At 41.9% G+C, this 14,665-nt stretch overlaps 1 protein-coding gene across 1 annotated transcript in view; it reads right to left on the minus strand.

Moving 5' to 3' along the window:
• Positions 1-14,665, minus strand: part of SLC7A14 (solute carrier family 7 member 14) — a 109,177-nt gene that overhangs the window by 20,104 nt on the left and 74,408 nt on the right. Inside the window, exons 3-4 of the mRNA XM_047730361.1 lie at positions 9,869-10,105; positions 7,956-8,173 (exon numbers count right to left, since the gene is read on the minus strand). Of these exons, the coding sequence (XP_047586317.1) occupies positions 7,956-8,173; positions 9,869-10,105 (455 nt within the window). The remainder of the gene's footprint in view (positions 1-7,955; positions 8,174-9,868; positions 10,106-14,665) is intronic.

Consider the following 14,665-nt stretch of genomic DNA (forward strand, 5'->3'; position numbering starts at 1 on the left):
TCCTATTGTCTTTCATGGGAACACTGGTAGAGACAGCTGGATTTTTTGCTCTTTTGGAGGCTTGAGTGACCTAGTTGGACTACAAGACAGGAGGGGATGTGTGGTAAGAGGCCCTGTAGGCTGTGGAGGTGGTATCCAGTGACATCTGCTGGATGTCTGTCAGACAGGAGCCTGCCTGGCTCCAAGGGTGGTTGGGACTTGACAAGTCAAGATGTCAGTGAAAATCTTCCCTTAATGAGAGTGTTACTTTCTTCCAAGGAATCAACTAATATTTCCCCACTTAAGCATTTGCAGTGTTAGCTGAAAGGAAAAAGTATGCCTCTTTGAATGCTTGGGGAATGTCCTTTTAGGGGAAGGTGAGAGAACTTTTTCCAGGCTTGTGTGTAGAGGGTGAGGGGCCTTGGCAGTATGCAAGCTCTAGCCAGGGGTTCAGGAATGAGATTCATTACAGAATAGACCATTTCCCACCTTTTCTCCACATATAGCTTATAAATGATGAAATTCAATACATGTGCTAAGCGGAGAACCTGTGTCCAAATTTTCACTCTTAAACTATCCTACTGGTTTCTCAATAAGTAAAAGACAAAATACTAAGTACTGGAACCTACCGGTACATTACAAACTGAAGATCTTCTCAAACCTCAGAAGCAAGTTTTGGTCACAAGTCTCCCCCCTTCCAGGTTTCTAAAGTCTCAGTTTCCTAACTGGGGGTTCTTATCCTGGGGTCCATTCAACTCAGGGGGTCTATGAATTTTGCTGGGAAGAGATTACCTTTTTATTTTTACTAACCTCTGACTGAACATCAGCATTTCTTTTAATAACGAATGTAGGTAACAGACAGTACCTGTGACTGTATCACCAATAGTGATCAGATCTTTTTTCCATAATAGATTGTTGTAGAGATGTTGAAGTATCACTTGTGCTTGTTGCTACTTCCAAATTATGATAGTTATTAGACATAGATACCAATATTTAAAACAGTGCCAAAGAAGCACATTGTTATTATATCACAATTTAAAAATATTTTTATAACTATATTTTAATGTATTTGATTTCTTTTGAATTCCTATGTAATTAGGTTCTTCATTTATAAACACGATTCTTAGAACAGGCTCAGAGTCTTCACCAGACTGCCAAGGAGCACGTGGCACAGAACAATCAAAGAGTTCCTGGTCTATTCTAATAAGTCAGGTAGAAAGAACTTCTCAAACAAGCAGTTGTTGTCAGGGTATAGGGGCTACTTTCTGGGAGGGGAGATAACTCTCATTTCACTTCAGTAAAGTCCTTCATTTCAGGGAATGGAAAGTGTTTGGATCTCCAGTCAAAGACAGAAAACAGATCTCACTTCATTGTGCATGGAGGTTCACAGGTTTGGAAACGTGCTTGTTTTCAGTTGTCTAGGAAATGTTTTTGGTTTTTAAGGATGAACAGATGCTGGAATTGCAGACTCCTTAAACTGCCCCCATCAAGGAAAGCGTTGCTTCAAGACAGCTTCCAGAAAACAGGCTCTGCTTTCTCTTCCTTGAACATCCTTCTTCCCTTACACGTTTATGCACATGTGTGCACACACAACTCCTGTAAATCATACGGATCTGTTACGATAATTAGTCTGATGATGTATTGTTCTCAGTTAGGGGGTCCCAGGGAGACAGTGTGATGCCTCTTTGGTGTGGTTGGTTCTGGATGGAAAGTTAATAGATATTGCCAGCCCTTACTGCTGAGGAAGGGGGAGGGTGGAAGTGTGTTAAATAAGAACTTTGGGGCACATCTACACTAGAACAAGATGAGAGGTCTGTAAACCATGCTGTGTAAGGAATCACTGGGGACCCAGAGATGTGTAACGTGAAAAGAAAACTCAGTGAAAGACATGGAAGACACCTTACAGTTTTGACGTACTGACCATGAAACAGTTGGAGGAGAAGTATACTGTGGGCTCCAGAGGGAATTGCAAAGCCATACAGAGGGTGGGGGTGTTGGGGGGCAGGCATTGGATTTGGTTAAGAGAGCAGATTTTGGAGACTATCAAACTGAGGGTGGTTCTGTCACACATAGGCTTGGTGACCTAGAACAACCTTCTAATCTTGGAGTCTCATTTTCTTAAATGGAGATGAAAATAGTGTTTAGTTCATAGTGTGGTTATGAGGATTAAATGAGATAATATAGTGAACTTCAGTCATAGACCACAGTAGGTGCTTAATAAATATCATCTCTTGCTAACAGCATTTTTTATTAATAGAGTAAGTTTTCTAGAACAGATGAACCTAAAGGCATAAACAAAATCTTCCTCCTCCTTGTTTCTTTTTTTTAGAACTGGACATATATTTTATTAACTGCTCCATTTTGACAGGCACTTTGTGATATGGATACGGCCATGAGCTTAACCCCCTGGGGCTTGGAGTCTAGAGGACACTGCAAGACCCCAAGTGCGACCTTGACTGTGGTAATAAACTGAACAAGATTAATAGGTGTTTATATTCTTTGTAAGACACAAATGTTACTATTTTCCAAACAATTTAAAGAATAGATGGCAATTACTGATAATTATGGGTTACCAGAATATTGACTAACTCTGGTCAAGTTGGGAATGGAGGGGGAAAGTTTGTGAAGAGAACATCTGTCAGCCTGAATTTGCTATGTAGAACTGGAAAGCCAATATGACTGAAGGTCGACTGGACAGATCAAAGGTAGGATGTTTAGAGGTTCCACTGCATTAGGTAGGAATCAGAATTTAACTCGGATGGTTTGAATGAAATGATTTCAGTGAAGGCCCCATTGGCTAAGTCCAACAGGGAGCAATGAGCAAGGGGCCTTCTGGAGCATAAAACAGAGTATGAAGGGTGAATAATGGATCTGGTGGGGGGTGCAAACCTGCAAGATCAAACAGATTCTGATCTAACGAGACATAGATCAAATAAACAGATTATCGAAGAAAAGAGAATAAAATTAGCAAATGAATTCACCTATTTTACTTGTTAGTTTGAATGAGTTTTTCTTGCTTGTTAACAAATGATCCCTGAGTGATGAATACAAAAGAGCCAGGAAATGAAACTGTGTTTGGGTGTGTCTCTACCCTAAAGACCACTACTAAAACTACTTTCCACTTCGCTCTATCCAGACCGCAGATCTGGCCACTGGGATCTGTGATTAGGATTCCCTTCCAAGTATGGAAGAATGTGTGTACACTTAGGAGTGAGCATCTGTGAATGAAATTAGTGGGTGAAGTGTGTGTATATGTGTGTCTCTAGGTTCACTGGTGCCTTATCCCAACTTTTAAAATTGACTTTTTAATTTGATGACATAAGCAGAAATGGTTTTCCAAAGTAAAGCTGGTGTAGTTTCTCAGCTGGGTGATACAGATCAGCCCATCCCCTTAGAGAGCTTTAGTGGGGAAAGCAGCATGTGCCTCAGTTGCTGGAGGGCTGGCTGCTGCTTATTTAGCTGTCAAGCAATGTCATTAGTGGTGTGCTATTCAGGGTGTGGAGTCCCTAAAAGCTGGCCTCCTATGTGGAACTGGTATTCGTGAGGCAGCTCTCCATACTCTGCCTTGGCCATTCTGCCAGATGCCTAGGAGCTAATTAGGTACCTTTATATAATTCACTCCCAAGGTAACAAGACAAAACTCTGACTTTAATAGCGTTTTCTACCACCCTCATGCTCCAGATCTATTAGCACCCTGTCCACAGTGACAGTGGAATGTGCTAATAGGTTCCAGCAAGTGAATTAAAATGTGGAGAACATGAAAAACAACTTTCCCTTTGTTTGGAGGCGGCCAGCATTCCCCACAAATACTTGTCATGAACCATTTTCCTGGGAGCTATTTGTGCGGGCAGAGTGTCTCATTTGGTTCAAGAAAAACCATAAGATACCATCAAGAACAAATAACATACAGGGAATACACATCCAGCAATGTTCAGGGGCTGAGGAACTATAGAGGGAAGCAGGGGTTCAGCTGAGGGCCAGCAGTTACTTGATCTAGAGAAAATTGTTTGTTGTTCTTAAGCTCTTCAAGACCAAAGAAGCATTTGACCCAGAACCTGTAAGTGAGTAAACCATTCCTTAAGCTATTTTCTTTGGAAGTATGTGGTTGGAGCAGGGAAAGAGTAAGCTTATGAGGGGTCCATGGCCAGAGGATAGACTGTTCATTATTAACCCTTTCAAAGTACGTGAGAGTTGTGTTTCAAGTCAAGTAATGGTATCCTTATAAAATCATCTCCAACACAATGATCTTCTCCACCCCCTCCTACCTGAAGTGGATGAGAACTCTGAACGCGGCCCCCTGTCAGGGGTGGAGGTCAGGTTTTCCCTAAGGAGGAGACCATACAGCTGCCAAGTAGGTGACTCACCTTTGTTGACAATTGTTAGGTAAGAGCGTCGCAAGTGTGTTTGTTAACTCAGTGGATGACATGTTCATGAGAGGGTGTCCCACCTTAAAAATTGGGATCCATATTCAAAGTGTCCTTGCTAGGGTTGCCTGGGTGGCTCAGTCAGTAGAACTCTTGAACTTGGGGTCATGGATTCAAGCCCCATGTTGGGCATTGAGCTTACTTAAAAATAAAACCAAACCAAACCGAAACCAAAGTGGCCTCACTGGACTGGAAGAGTGACCAGGAAACAAAGTTGAGAAAGAACAGGTCCAGGCCAGTTTGCTAGGGAGGAAATGTACTACAGAGGAACCCAAGGCCAGGCGGATAGGAAAGAGGATGAATCAGCACCATCCTCAAACTGGGCCGTCCTTTGTGCTCAGCTGATGGTTTTAGTCACAGCCACTAGAACACATATTTGAATTTCCTACAGGGATAATGAATTTGCAGTGAAAAATGCAAAATCCCAGCAAACTTTTTTAGTGGCCAGTGACAAACCTACTCAAGACAGTAAGATTGGGTTGGAATGAGGTTAGTGAGGTTGAAGTTGCAAAAAAGAGACAATTGGTTTCACGTGTCCAAACCCAGGTCGGGGGAGTAGTGGAGTAAATAAGGACTTTGACTCAGCCAGGACTGGGATTGAATTTCAGCTCTATTACAATCTAGATCTGTAACCTTAACTTTTCTCAACTTAAGGTATTTTGATGTAAAAGTAGAGATCAGGGCTGTAGTGAAGATTACCTGAAAAGTGTCTATGAAAGCATGTGTCACAAAGAAAATGGTTAAGTTAAGAATGGCATCCTTCCTTTCTTTTCTTTTATGCCTGACTTCTGATCTTCTTTTCTTTACAAAAGCTAGTGAAAACCTGGGTGTATAAATGGGAGCCCCTAAGTCTGCCTTGATTAGTTCCTTCCTCGTGGGGTGGATTCCTGACTATCCCAAAGAGGGATATGGGGCCCTTGAGTATGAAGAGGAGACCCCCAGAGAGAATAAAGACCCCAGAACAAAGACAGAGGGACAGGTTCAAAGACCGGTTCATCTTCTTCAGCATGAACAAAGGGTATTTGGACAGAAGAGATTAACTGCTTCCAGTCTTTACATGGGGCCTAGACTATAATGTGTGCCATTTGGGTGAGCTCTTAGATTTTTGAAAATTAGACATGAACTGAGTAATTACAAAATATTTTCTTTTCTTCTTTTTTTTTTTTAAGATTTTATTTATTTATTTGACAGAGAGAGATCACTAGTAGACGGAGAGGCAGGCAGAGAGAGAGAGAGGGAAGCAGGCTTCCTGCTGAGCAGCGAGCCCGATGCGGGACTCGATCCCAGGACCCTGAGATCATGACCTGAGCCGAAGGCAGCGGCTTAACCCACTGAGCCACCCAGGCGCCCCTACAAAATATTTTCAAATTGTTTTGCTATGATGTCTTAGTAAACAAAGGACTTTGGTCTGGGCTGGTTTACACTCCCATGTGAAGGTAAGAAAAGAGGCTAGACCATGTCCTAATGCTTCTTCTAGCTCTAAGACTCTATGGCTTTGTGAAAGTTTAAAGGAAGTGAGAACATAACATGTTGGATTAGTTATCCTATTACATTTTTAAAGAAGACTCAGAAGCAAGGAACGGCCATGTAATAGGAAGCGATTTGGAGTCACATAGGCCCAACTAGGAATTTCAGCCCTGGTGCTGACTGGCTAAGTGACCCTGGCTAAATGAGTTCTGCCTCTCTGAGCCGTGGATTCTCTATCTGTTAAGTTGGGCACAGCAGTACCTGCTTTAAAGTTTTGTTAGAGCACAATGCTGGGCACCTAATAGATAGTTGATAAACTCTAAACTGTAAATAGTGATAATAAGTATCACTATTATTTACCTCACAAGGTGTAGCAAGAAACCATCCAGGATGTTATTTGTCTTGGCAAACTTTTGGTACAATTAGTTTTCCCAGGTGATGAATGAGAAAATCCAAAAGCACAAAAGTTAGCTGTTGGCCAAAGTCTTAACAATAAGTCCATGACCTCAAAATTTCTTACATTATGAAAAAAAAAAATGGTGAGAACGTTTTTGTGTGCTAGGATAAAAATGCAGTTGAGTTCCGGAAAAACACTTTTTCTTTGCCACTCTTGTAAATTGTTGTTTCTTTTATTTGATAGGAAAGGAACGATTTGTATTAGAAGAAATTGTTGACTTGGGGATCAAGAATGAGGTCAACAGTGTCTTTGTCTCTTCTGGTTTTGACCAGTTTCAGGATTTATGCATTTCAAGGAGGAGGGATGAAATTTTTGGTACTGTGGAATTCTTACAGATAAGAAGACTAGAAATCTTGGCTTGAATTGCTATCTTGCTTATTTCTCTGCATTGAACAGTGTGGCACGGTTCAGAATAGATAGGAGTTATTTTGAGCATTCTCCAAGAGAGATTTCTGGTCCCTGGACATCTTGGAGGGAAACCAGTCTAAGCCAGAGCTTTTTACAAAAGCAAGTCTGGTGGAGTCCCAGACTTGCTCTCTGCCAGCACTAGGCAGACGTGCCTCCCTTGGGCTCAGTTTCTTCTCCTGCTAGATGAGGGGTAGCAGCAGGTGATTCTTTAGATCTCTTCCAGCTCAAAATTCTCTGATTTATGTTCTACTATTTTCAAGAAAGGAATAGGTGGTTGAATTTTACCAGTGAATTCAATCAAGTAAGCATTTTTCATCATACCAGGAAAAGGATCCAGGCACAATTTAGAACTCCTTGTCAGTATTAAGATTTTGCCCCCCGACCTTCCCATTTTTCTTTAGTGTAAACCTCACCACCCAGATCAGGGGGTTGAGATCTGAAAATGTCCTTTTGGTCCATCCCACTCTCTGGCCAACTCTCAGACCACACTACGTGGACTTCTCTGCCATGAGCCATGCCACTAGAGTGGGATTTATGACCAGCCCACACTGTGCCCACTCAACTGCACCTAGACCTTAATGGGGCTCTCCACATTGGGTCAAACTTTGGGATTAAGTTTAATAACTATTGTTTCCCTAGTCCTATACCCAGGCAACACTCATCCCTTACCTACCTACCCGCTCTTCTGGCTCCTTTACTGCCTTGCCTATTTCGGGTTATCCGTCTCTCTGAAAATACTCTAGAGGGATTCTCTAGGACCAAGCTGTTCATATACAGGCTTTGGAGTCAGACAGTCCTGGCTTTGGGTTTTGACTCTGCTACTTACATTGTGTGCTTAATAGCGAGTCCCCTGCCCTCTCTGAGCATGAGTTTTTCATCGGTAAGACCAGAATATAAATATCTTCCTTCCAAAGTTATTAGGACACTTAAATATTACATGCAGAGCACTTCACATAGGATTAGGCATATTTCAGATAGCCTAAACATCAAATCTATTATGGTTATTTGCATAAAATAGGGTCTCAATAAATGTTTGTGAAACAAGTAAAAAAATGATATGGGAACTGCTTCAGAACCATTAAATTCAGATAAAAAATGATGAAAAAGATGACATGAAGATTATGGGACAGAGCAGCATTTTTCGAAAATATGTTTCAGACTAGCCACAGGGCGAAAGGCAGGTGTGCAATAGCCTTACGAGGCTTTAGAGAAGCACTCACCCCTGACCAGCCATGGGGCAAGAACTGGCCCTCAGCCCAGTACTTCCCATTGATGAAGAAGAGGCCTGCGATCATGATGAACACCCACACTGCCAGGTTCAGCACATTGAGGACGTTGTTGAAGCCCACGGAATTCTTCACCCCCAGTGCAACAATGATGGTGACGATGATTGCAATCACTAGAGCCAGAAGGTCAGGGTACGATTCTTCCCCTTTCCCTAGGGGGTAAAGACATGAGTTAATATTGTCCAGAGGGAAAAAAGGGCCATGCAAACTCGCAGCATCCCCGTCAGGGCATTTGCTCTCAGCTCTGGCAAGGGTGATCACTTTGTCATGGAGGGAGGAGAAGCAAGTGTGTGCAGACATGCATGTGTGTCCACGTGTGTGTTTGTGTGCAAGTATATATGTGTGTGCACATGTGTCTACATTGTGGTCCACAAGTGTCTATTTGCAAATGGGAAGGTTTTGGTATGTAGGTAAGATGACCTGATATCCCGGACCCAGAATTGGGCTATACGACATGACAATGACAACACTGTCTATGGAACCATGGCATAGAACTCCTGAAGTCAGAACTGTCCTGAGACATTCATGCTGTATATATGGATTTAACATGTTATTTGAAAAGTGGTTTATCTTCACTGTTGTTCACTTTATAGTCCATAAATTTTCCATTCCATTCCTGGAATCTTTTCATTTTTAGAAAGTTTTAAAATGTGTATCTTTGAAAACTGTTGGAAGAAGGGTGTTCTTTGCATTTATGTGTATGTGGTTGCAGAGAAAAGAAGCCGTGGACACACCCCACCTGTTTGGTCTGGCCTGTTGGCCAGTGGACTCCTGCCCTCTATAGAGGGGAAAAAGCATTGCCTCAGCTGTGAGACTCCTGAATTTCAGTTGCACTTTTGCTCACGACCAGCTGTGTGGTCTTGGGCAAATGCTTCAGTTCCCCGGACCTCATCTGTAAAGTGAAGGGTGTGCACTGCCTGATTTTGGAGGCCCTTCCAGACCTAAAAACTCCATGAAATCAGCATACTGTGCAGACGTGTGGTCTTCATACTTTTTATCTTCTCATGGTATCTGGATGCTCAGCATTTTTATCAGTTCATCTGAGATAGGGACATCAAAGTCACATGAGTGGCACACAGCCACCGAAACTGTACTTGGAAGTTCTGGGGGCAAGACCCCCAATCTTCCTCAACTATTGTTTGGCTTCCCATGAATATCAGAGAGGGTAAAGTTAGACATCAGGATGGAAAGTGGGAGCAAGTGATGGATGGAACTCCTGGTCTTTGTTTTGTGAAGTTCTGATGATTTAGTATTTACCCAGTTATATTGCCCCTCCTTAACTTCTGCTAGACTTGAATCCATTTTGTCCCTTTTAAAAGTATATTTTGTCACTTAAAATTTAACACATGCTTATTTATGAAAATCTTAAAAAATCTGGTGAAACCACTGGAGAAGTTCATTACAATTATTTTTTCTGCATTGGTTTTATTTTTATATAGTTATAAGCATGATGTATATATAATATGTATCCTTTGTCACATGACATCATATAAAAAATGGATTCCATGTTATTACAACAGTCTTCCTAATCATCCTTTTAATCGCTACACAATATGCTTTCACAATTTACTTAATCATTTCCTCCACTGTAGAATCCTTATGCTGTTTCTAAATTTTTTTAAATTTCAAATAAGGCTGTGATAAGTATCTTTTCATATAAAGCTTTTATGGAAATTAGGATAATTTCCTTAGGATAGATTCACAGGAGAACTACTTTGAAAAAAAAAAAAAAAAAAGACATATTTAAGGCTCTTGATACATTTCGCCAAATTGAATCCTGAAAGGGGAACCCATTTATGTGTTGGGGTGGGTCTGCTGGTTGGGGTAAGAGGACATGGCAGTCTCACCCAGGCCATTGAGAGTTCCCACGCTGTCCACCATCCAGCGGCTGATGGTGTGGTTTGCTAACGAGTCGAACATGCTGCTCAGAGCGCTGGCGCCAGCCGCAGTGCCAATCAGGTACTCCAGGATCAGGTTCCAGCCAATGAAAAACGCCACAAATTCCCCGACGGTGACGTAACTGTAGGTATAGGCTGACCCAGTGGTCTTGGGGACGCGGACTCCGAACTCTGCATAGCATACGCCTGCATGGGACAAGCACACGTGGGTGGTGGACTTCAGGAGAGGAGCTAACCTCTTCACCAAGAGGTTTAACCATCTTGGGTACGAAATACTGGGAGCTTCTGCGATCTTAGAACAAACACGTGAAATTTACATATGTATACAAATAAAATTCAAGGCCAATTCTAACGTCTTTCAATGTCAGTTCTGAAAAACTTTTTTTTTTTTTAAGATTTTATTTATTTATTTGACAGAGAGAGAGATCACAAGTAGGTAGACAGGCAGGCAGAGAGAGAGAGGAGAAAGCAGGCTCCCTGCCAAGCAGAGAGGCTGATGCGGGACTCGATCCCAGGACCCTGAGATCATGACCTGAGCCGAAGGCAGAGGCTTAACCCACTTAGCCACCCAGGCGCCCCAGTTCTGAAAAACTTTTAACCTGAATGTTTGGAAAGGCAATCAGAAATAATTCTAATGAACTATTGGTAACTGCTCTTTATTTAGAAAAATTCCTATTTGTTGTATATGTCTCTGTGATGTTCCTTAGGTGTCAGAGATCCTGAATGAAAGCCTAGGTCATTATGACCTCTGCACTTCATGGTTACATTATGCTAACATTCTTCTCTTTCATTTTTCCATATGACGGAAGGTGCTCCTCATTTGAGAATGAGGAGAATCCCAGGACCCTGGGTTCAAGCTATCTGTGACAATTTTGTACTGTATGTGGGGGGTGGGGTTGATAAAAAATGCAAATCTAAGAAAGTGACTAGTTTTTAACAAGGAAATTTAGCAAGTGGAAAAGATAATTTAATGAACATTTATAGAGGGCACACTATGTGCTTGGCAGGGTGCTAAATGCTGGGAATAAAAAAGGCAAGGGAGACGTGAAACTGACCTCAAGGGGAGATATACCAAAAAGTCAGTGTCCATCATAGGCTGTATAAACTTAATAATACAGAGGCATATGGGAATACAGAAAGGAGAGAGGAGAGACATGTGCATCAGCTGGTTTTGAGGTATAGGGAAAAATTAACTGGGCAAAGAAGGTGGAACATGAAGCGAAGACATGGTGGGTGGGCAGTCTGAAGAACTTGGGTGGAGGGGAGTGTGCATTAGGGGACTGAGGGGCAGAGGAGCCTGGAGAGGTAAGTAGAAGCCATGTGTTTTCCAAAGTGGGTCAAGACCCACTTCCAATAGAATCATCTATTCAATCATAATTTTAGGGATGAGGATCAGGAATCTACGTTTTCTCAAGCTCTCCACTTACTATTGAAAAACACTACCATATTCCCTCTTTCTTTGATGGAGTTATAGATCAAATTGGGAATATGCCAAACTTCTGGGAGTTGGGAGCATTTCCTACATCATCCTGGGAACTCTGGGTGTGAGGCCAGTGGGTGAGGTGCCAAGCCAGATGGCAAACATAGGACGGCTTAGAGAAAACACACCAGGAATGGGATGTAGGAAGGATTTCAAGGTAAACTTTACCTCTGGTCCTAATTTTCAGGGCCAATCCTGAGGTTATCTCATCACAAATCAGGGAGTAAAATCAGTGCAAGGAAGCAAAAGCAGAGATGTCAGAAGCCAGGACACAAATGAATGATTAAAGTTGATGCAACATCTCTTTTCCTACCCCTTAGTGCTGTCAGCTCTCAGGATGTCTGTGTGGAAGGAGCACTGGACCAGCGGGGCTGTGCTCTTGTCTCAACTCTGCTTGACCCTGCTCATTCCTTTATATTCTGTTTCCTTTTTTGTAAAATAAAGGAATTAGATAAGGATGTCCTCTTAAGGGTATTCCTACTCTGACACTCAAGGATTCTACTTGTTTCATTGAATTTTACAGATTTTGCTGCTAAATATATTAGGCATATTTTCCCCTTACATCATTTACTGTATTTTTCTATATATGGAGACATTCTCAGGGCTAGCAAAGCCACCAGTCTCTGCACTGAATAACCTAGGCCATTCTAGGCCCCTCATTTTGAGTTCCTATGTCATCCCCTTGCCCCTTTATAAAACAGTTCTCCACCTCCTTCCTGGAGGTCTGTCAGTTGTTTCTTTTTGTTGCTGTCACAGGGATTACCTTGAGCAGGCAGACCACCTCATTTTCTAAATTGCTGTTTTCAACACCTGTTCTTTAAATTATTAGTGAGTCTAAAATTAAGAGGAGTTATTCTCCGAAGGAAGGGCTGGAGAATTTTTCTGTGAGGAAAGTAGAGAGTGTATAAATGTTGAGTATGAGGACCTGATAGTGTTTTCTTTTTTTTTTTTTTTTAAAGATTTTATTTATTGTCAGAGAGAGAGGAGCTAGAGCGAGCATAGGCAGACAGAGTGGCAGGCAGAGGCAGAGGGAGAAGCAGGCTCCCTGATGAGCGAGGAGCCCGATGTGGGACTCGATCCCAGGACACCGGGATCATGACCTGAGCTGAAGGCAGCTGCTCAACCAAATGAGCCACCCAGGCGTCCCCTGATAGTGTTTTCTTGAATGCTTGAAGGAACTTTTGTGTTTTCATCTCCTGAAGATGGGTTTGCAGATATACATTAGGTTGCCCTTTTAGTGTGTCATGAGGAAGGGATTAGGAGGCAATCCTAATTCTACTCTTTGGTGTGGGATCCACAGCTTTACCCAGTAAGTCTGATATCCTATGAGTTTCTTCTCTTCACCCTCTTTACTCCTGATAGTGCACAAGTCTTGTAAATTGAAGTTTCTCAGCCAGTGCTTTTGAAATTGGCATTAAATTTGATTGTAAATTTAATTTGGAGAGCCATTATTATGAAGTTTGGGCAATCAGTGTTTCTCTCCTTAATTTGATCTGCCAAATTAGATGTAAAAATACCCAATTCACCATCAGAACCCACTCGCCAGGGGCGCCTGGGTGGCTCAGTGGGTTAAAGCCGCTGCCTTCGGCTCGGGTCATGATCCCGGGGTCCTGGAATCGAGCCCCGCGTCGGGCTCTCTGCTCAGCGGGGAGCCTGCTTCCCTTCCTCTCTCTCTCTGCCTGCCTCTCTGCCTACTTGTGATTTCTGTCTGTCAAATAAATAAATAAAATCTTTAAAAAAAAAAAAAAAAGAACACACTCGCCAAGGGTAGTTGGCAAATAGCCAAGTCTTCCTTAGGTCATGTGAAGGAACCAGTGCATTGCTGTCCTATGGCAGAGCCAGAGGCCCTGCGCTGGGCACAGGGCAGGAGCGTATGAAGTCAGTTATTTAGTTCCCAAGGTCCTGCTTAGATTCTGATAGCTAGAGTTTGGGAAGAATAGTGAGAAAACCAATTGGACACTAACCGGGTAAGACAATTCTGCTCCTAGAGGCCAGTCTTTTGGACATTTTGTAAAGGATTTTATTTTTGCCTCTTTCTGATTTATTTGCATGCAAGAATCCAGGATTTTAGTGGGCACTAGAGAGTATCCAGCCTGACACTGAAGCTCAGTGGTGAGGAATGATTTCAACCCCAAATGTCCTGAAAGAAACCAGAAAATATTGTCAATCACTCAACTTTTTAAAAATATCTGGTGTGTAAGAGAGACATATTCAAAGGTATCTTTCTATTTTCAATTAAAAAGAAAAACCGAAGGGAAACCATGGTTTTTATCCTAGACCGTGTAATAACTGGGTGTCTAAGGGCAAGTTACTTACCTAACATGGGTAAAGGGAGGGGGCCACATAGCTAAACTTTAGGGCCCCTTCTAGTGCTATCATTCTTTGGTTTCACAGTTAGAATCAACTTTCAGTCATTTGAGTCAGTGGGGGCAGCCCTGGAGAAAAAACAGCAAACCAGTAGTTCTCAGCAAAAGTGATACTGCTGCCTAGGGACATTTTGGAAATCTCTGGGGGTGCCCATCATTCTCATGATGATTGTGGGCCCCTGAGGCATTGAGTAGGGAGGAGCCTGTGTGGTTAGACATTCTAACAGAATGTTAGACATTCCCACAGAATGAGGCATTGTCCTGTGTCTTCCATAAATCCTGAGGGTCCCAATGGACCTGTTTATAAAAACAGGTTTATAAAGTATAAAAACCTGTTAATAATTTCTGAGCCTGAATTGATCTCCATTTTATATATTAACACATTTTTATAAAAATGATATCATATACATTGAATTTTCCAGGGCTACAACAACTGGGCAAATTGAGGGACTTTTGTGATTTGTTTTGTTTGGAATTTCCCAATTGTTGGCCATTATTTTGGAAAACCATATCATCAAGAGTAACATGACTCATGGTCTCTGGACATCAAACAGCACACCTGTGTGAGTTGTGTAAATTTACACATTTACACAACAGCAGTTGTGTAAATACAGCAGACTTCTGATAAGTGCATTATGTCTCTTAATGCACTTATGCCCCAGGTTAAGTACAACGAAATGTTATTTTTACTAGAAGTGACTTTTCTTTTATCTAACTTCCATACTCATGGCATATTGATTTTTTAAAAAATTAAGTTTGTAGTTCTGGAAGACAGTAGAGGTTTCCTCAAAAAGTTAAAAATAGAACTACCCTGTGATCCAGCACTGTTAGGCATTTACCCAAAGAATACAAGAATACTAATTCAAAGGGATACATGCACCCCAATGTTTATAGCAGCAT

This window comes from Lutra lutra, chromosome 1 (genome assembly GCF_902655055.1).
Source record: "Lutra lutra chromosome 1, mLutLut1.2, whole genome shotgun sequence".
Classification (NCBI taxonomy): domain Eukaryota; kingdom Metazoa; phylum Chordata; class Mammalia; order Carnivora; family Mustelidae; genus Lutra; species Lutra lutra.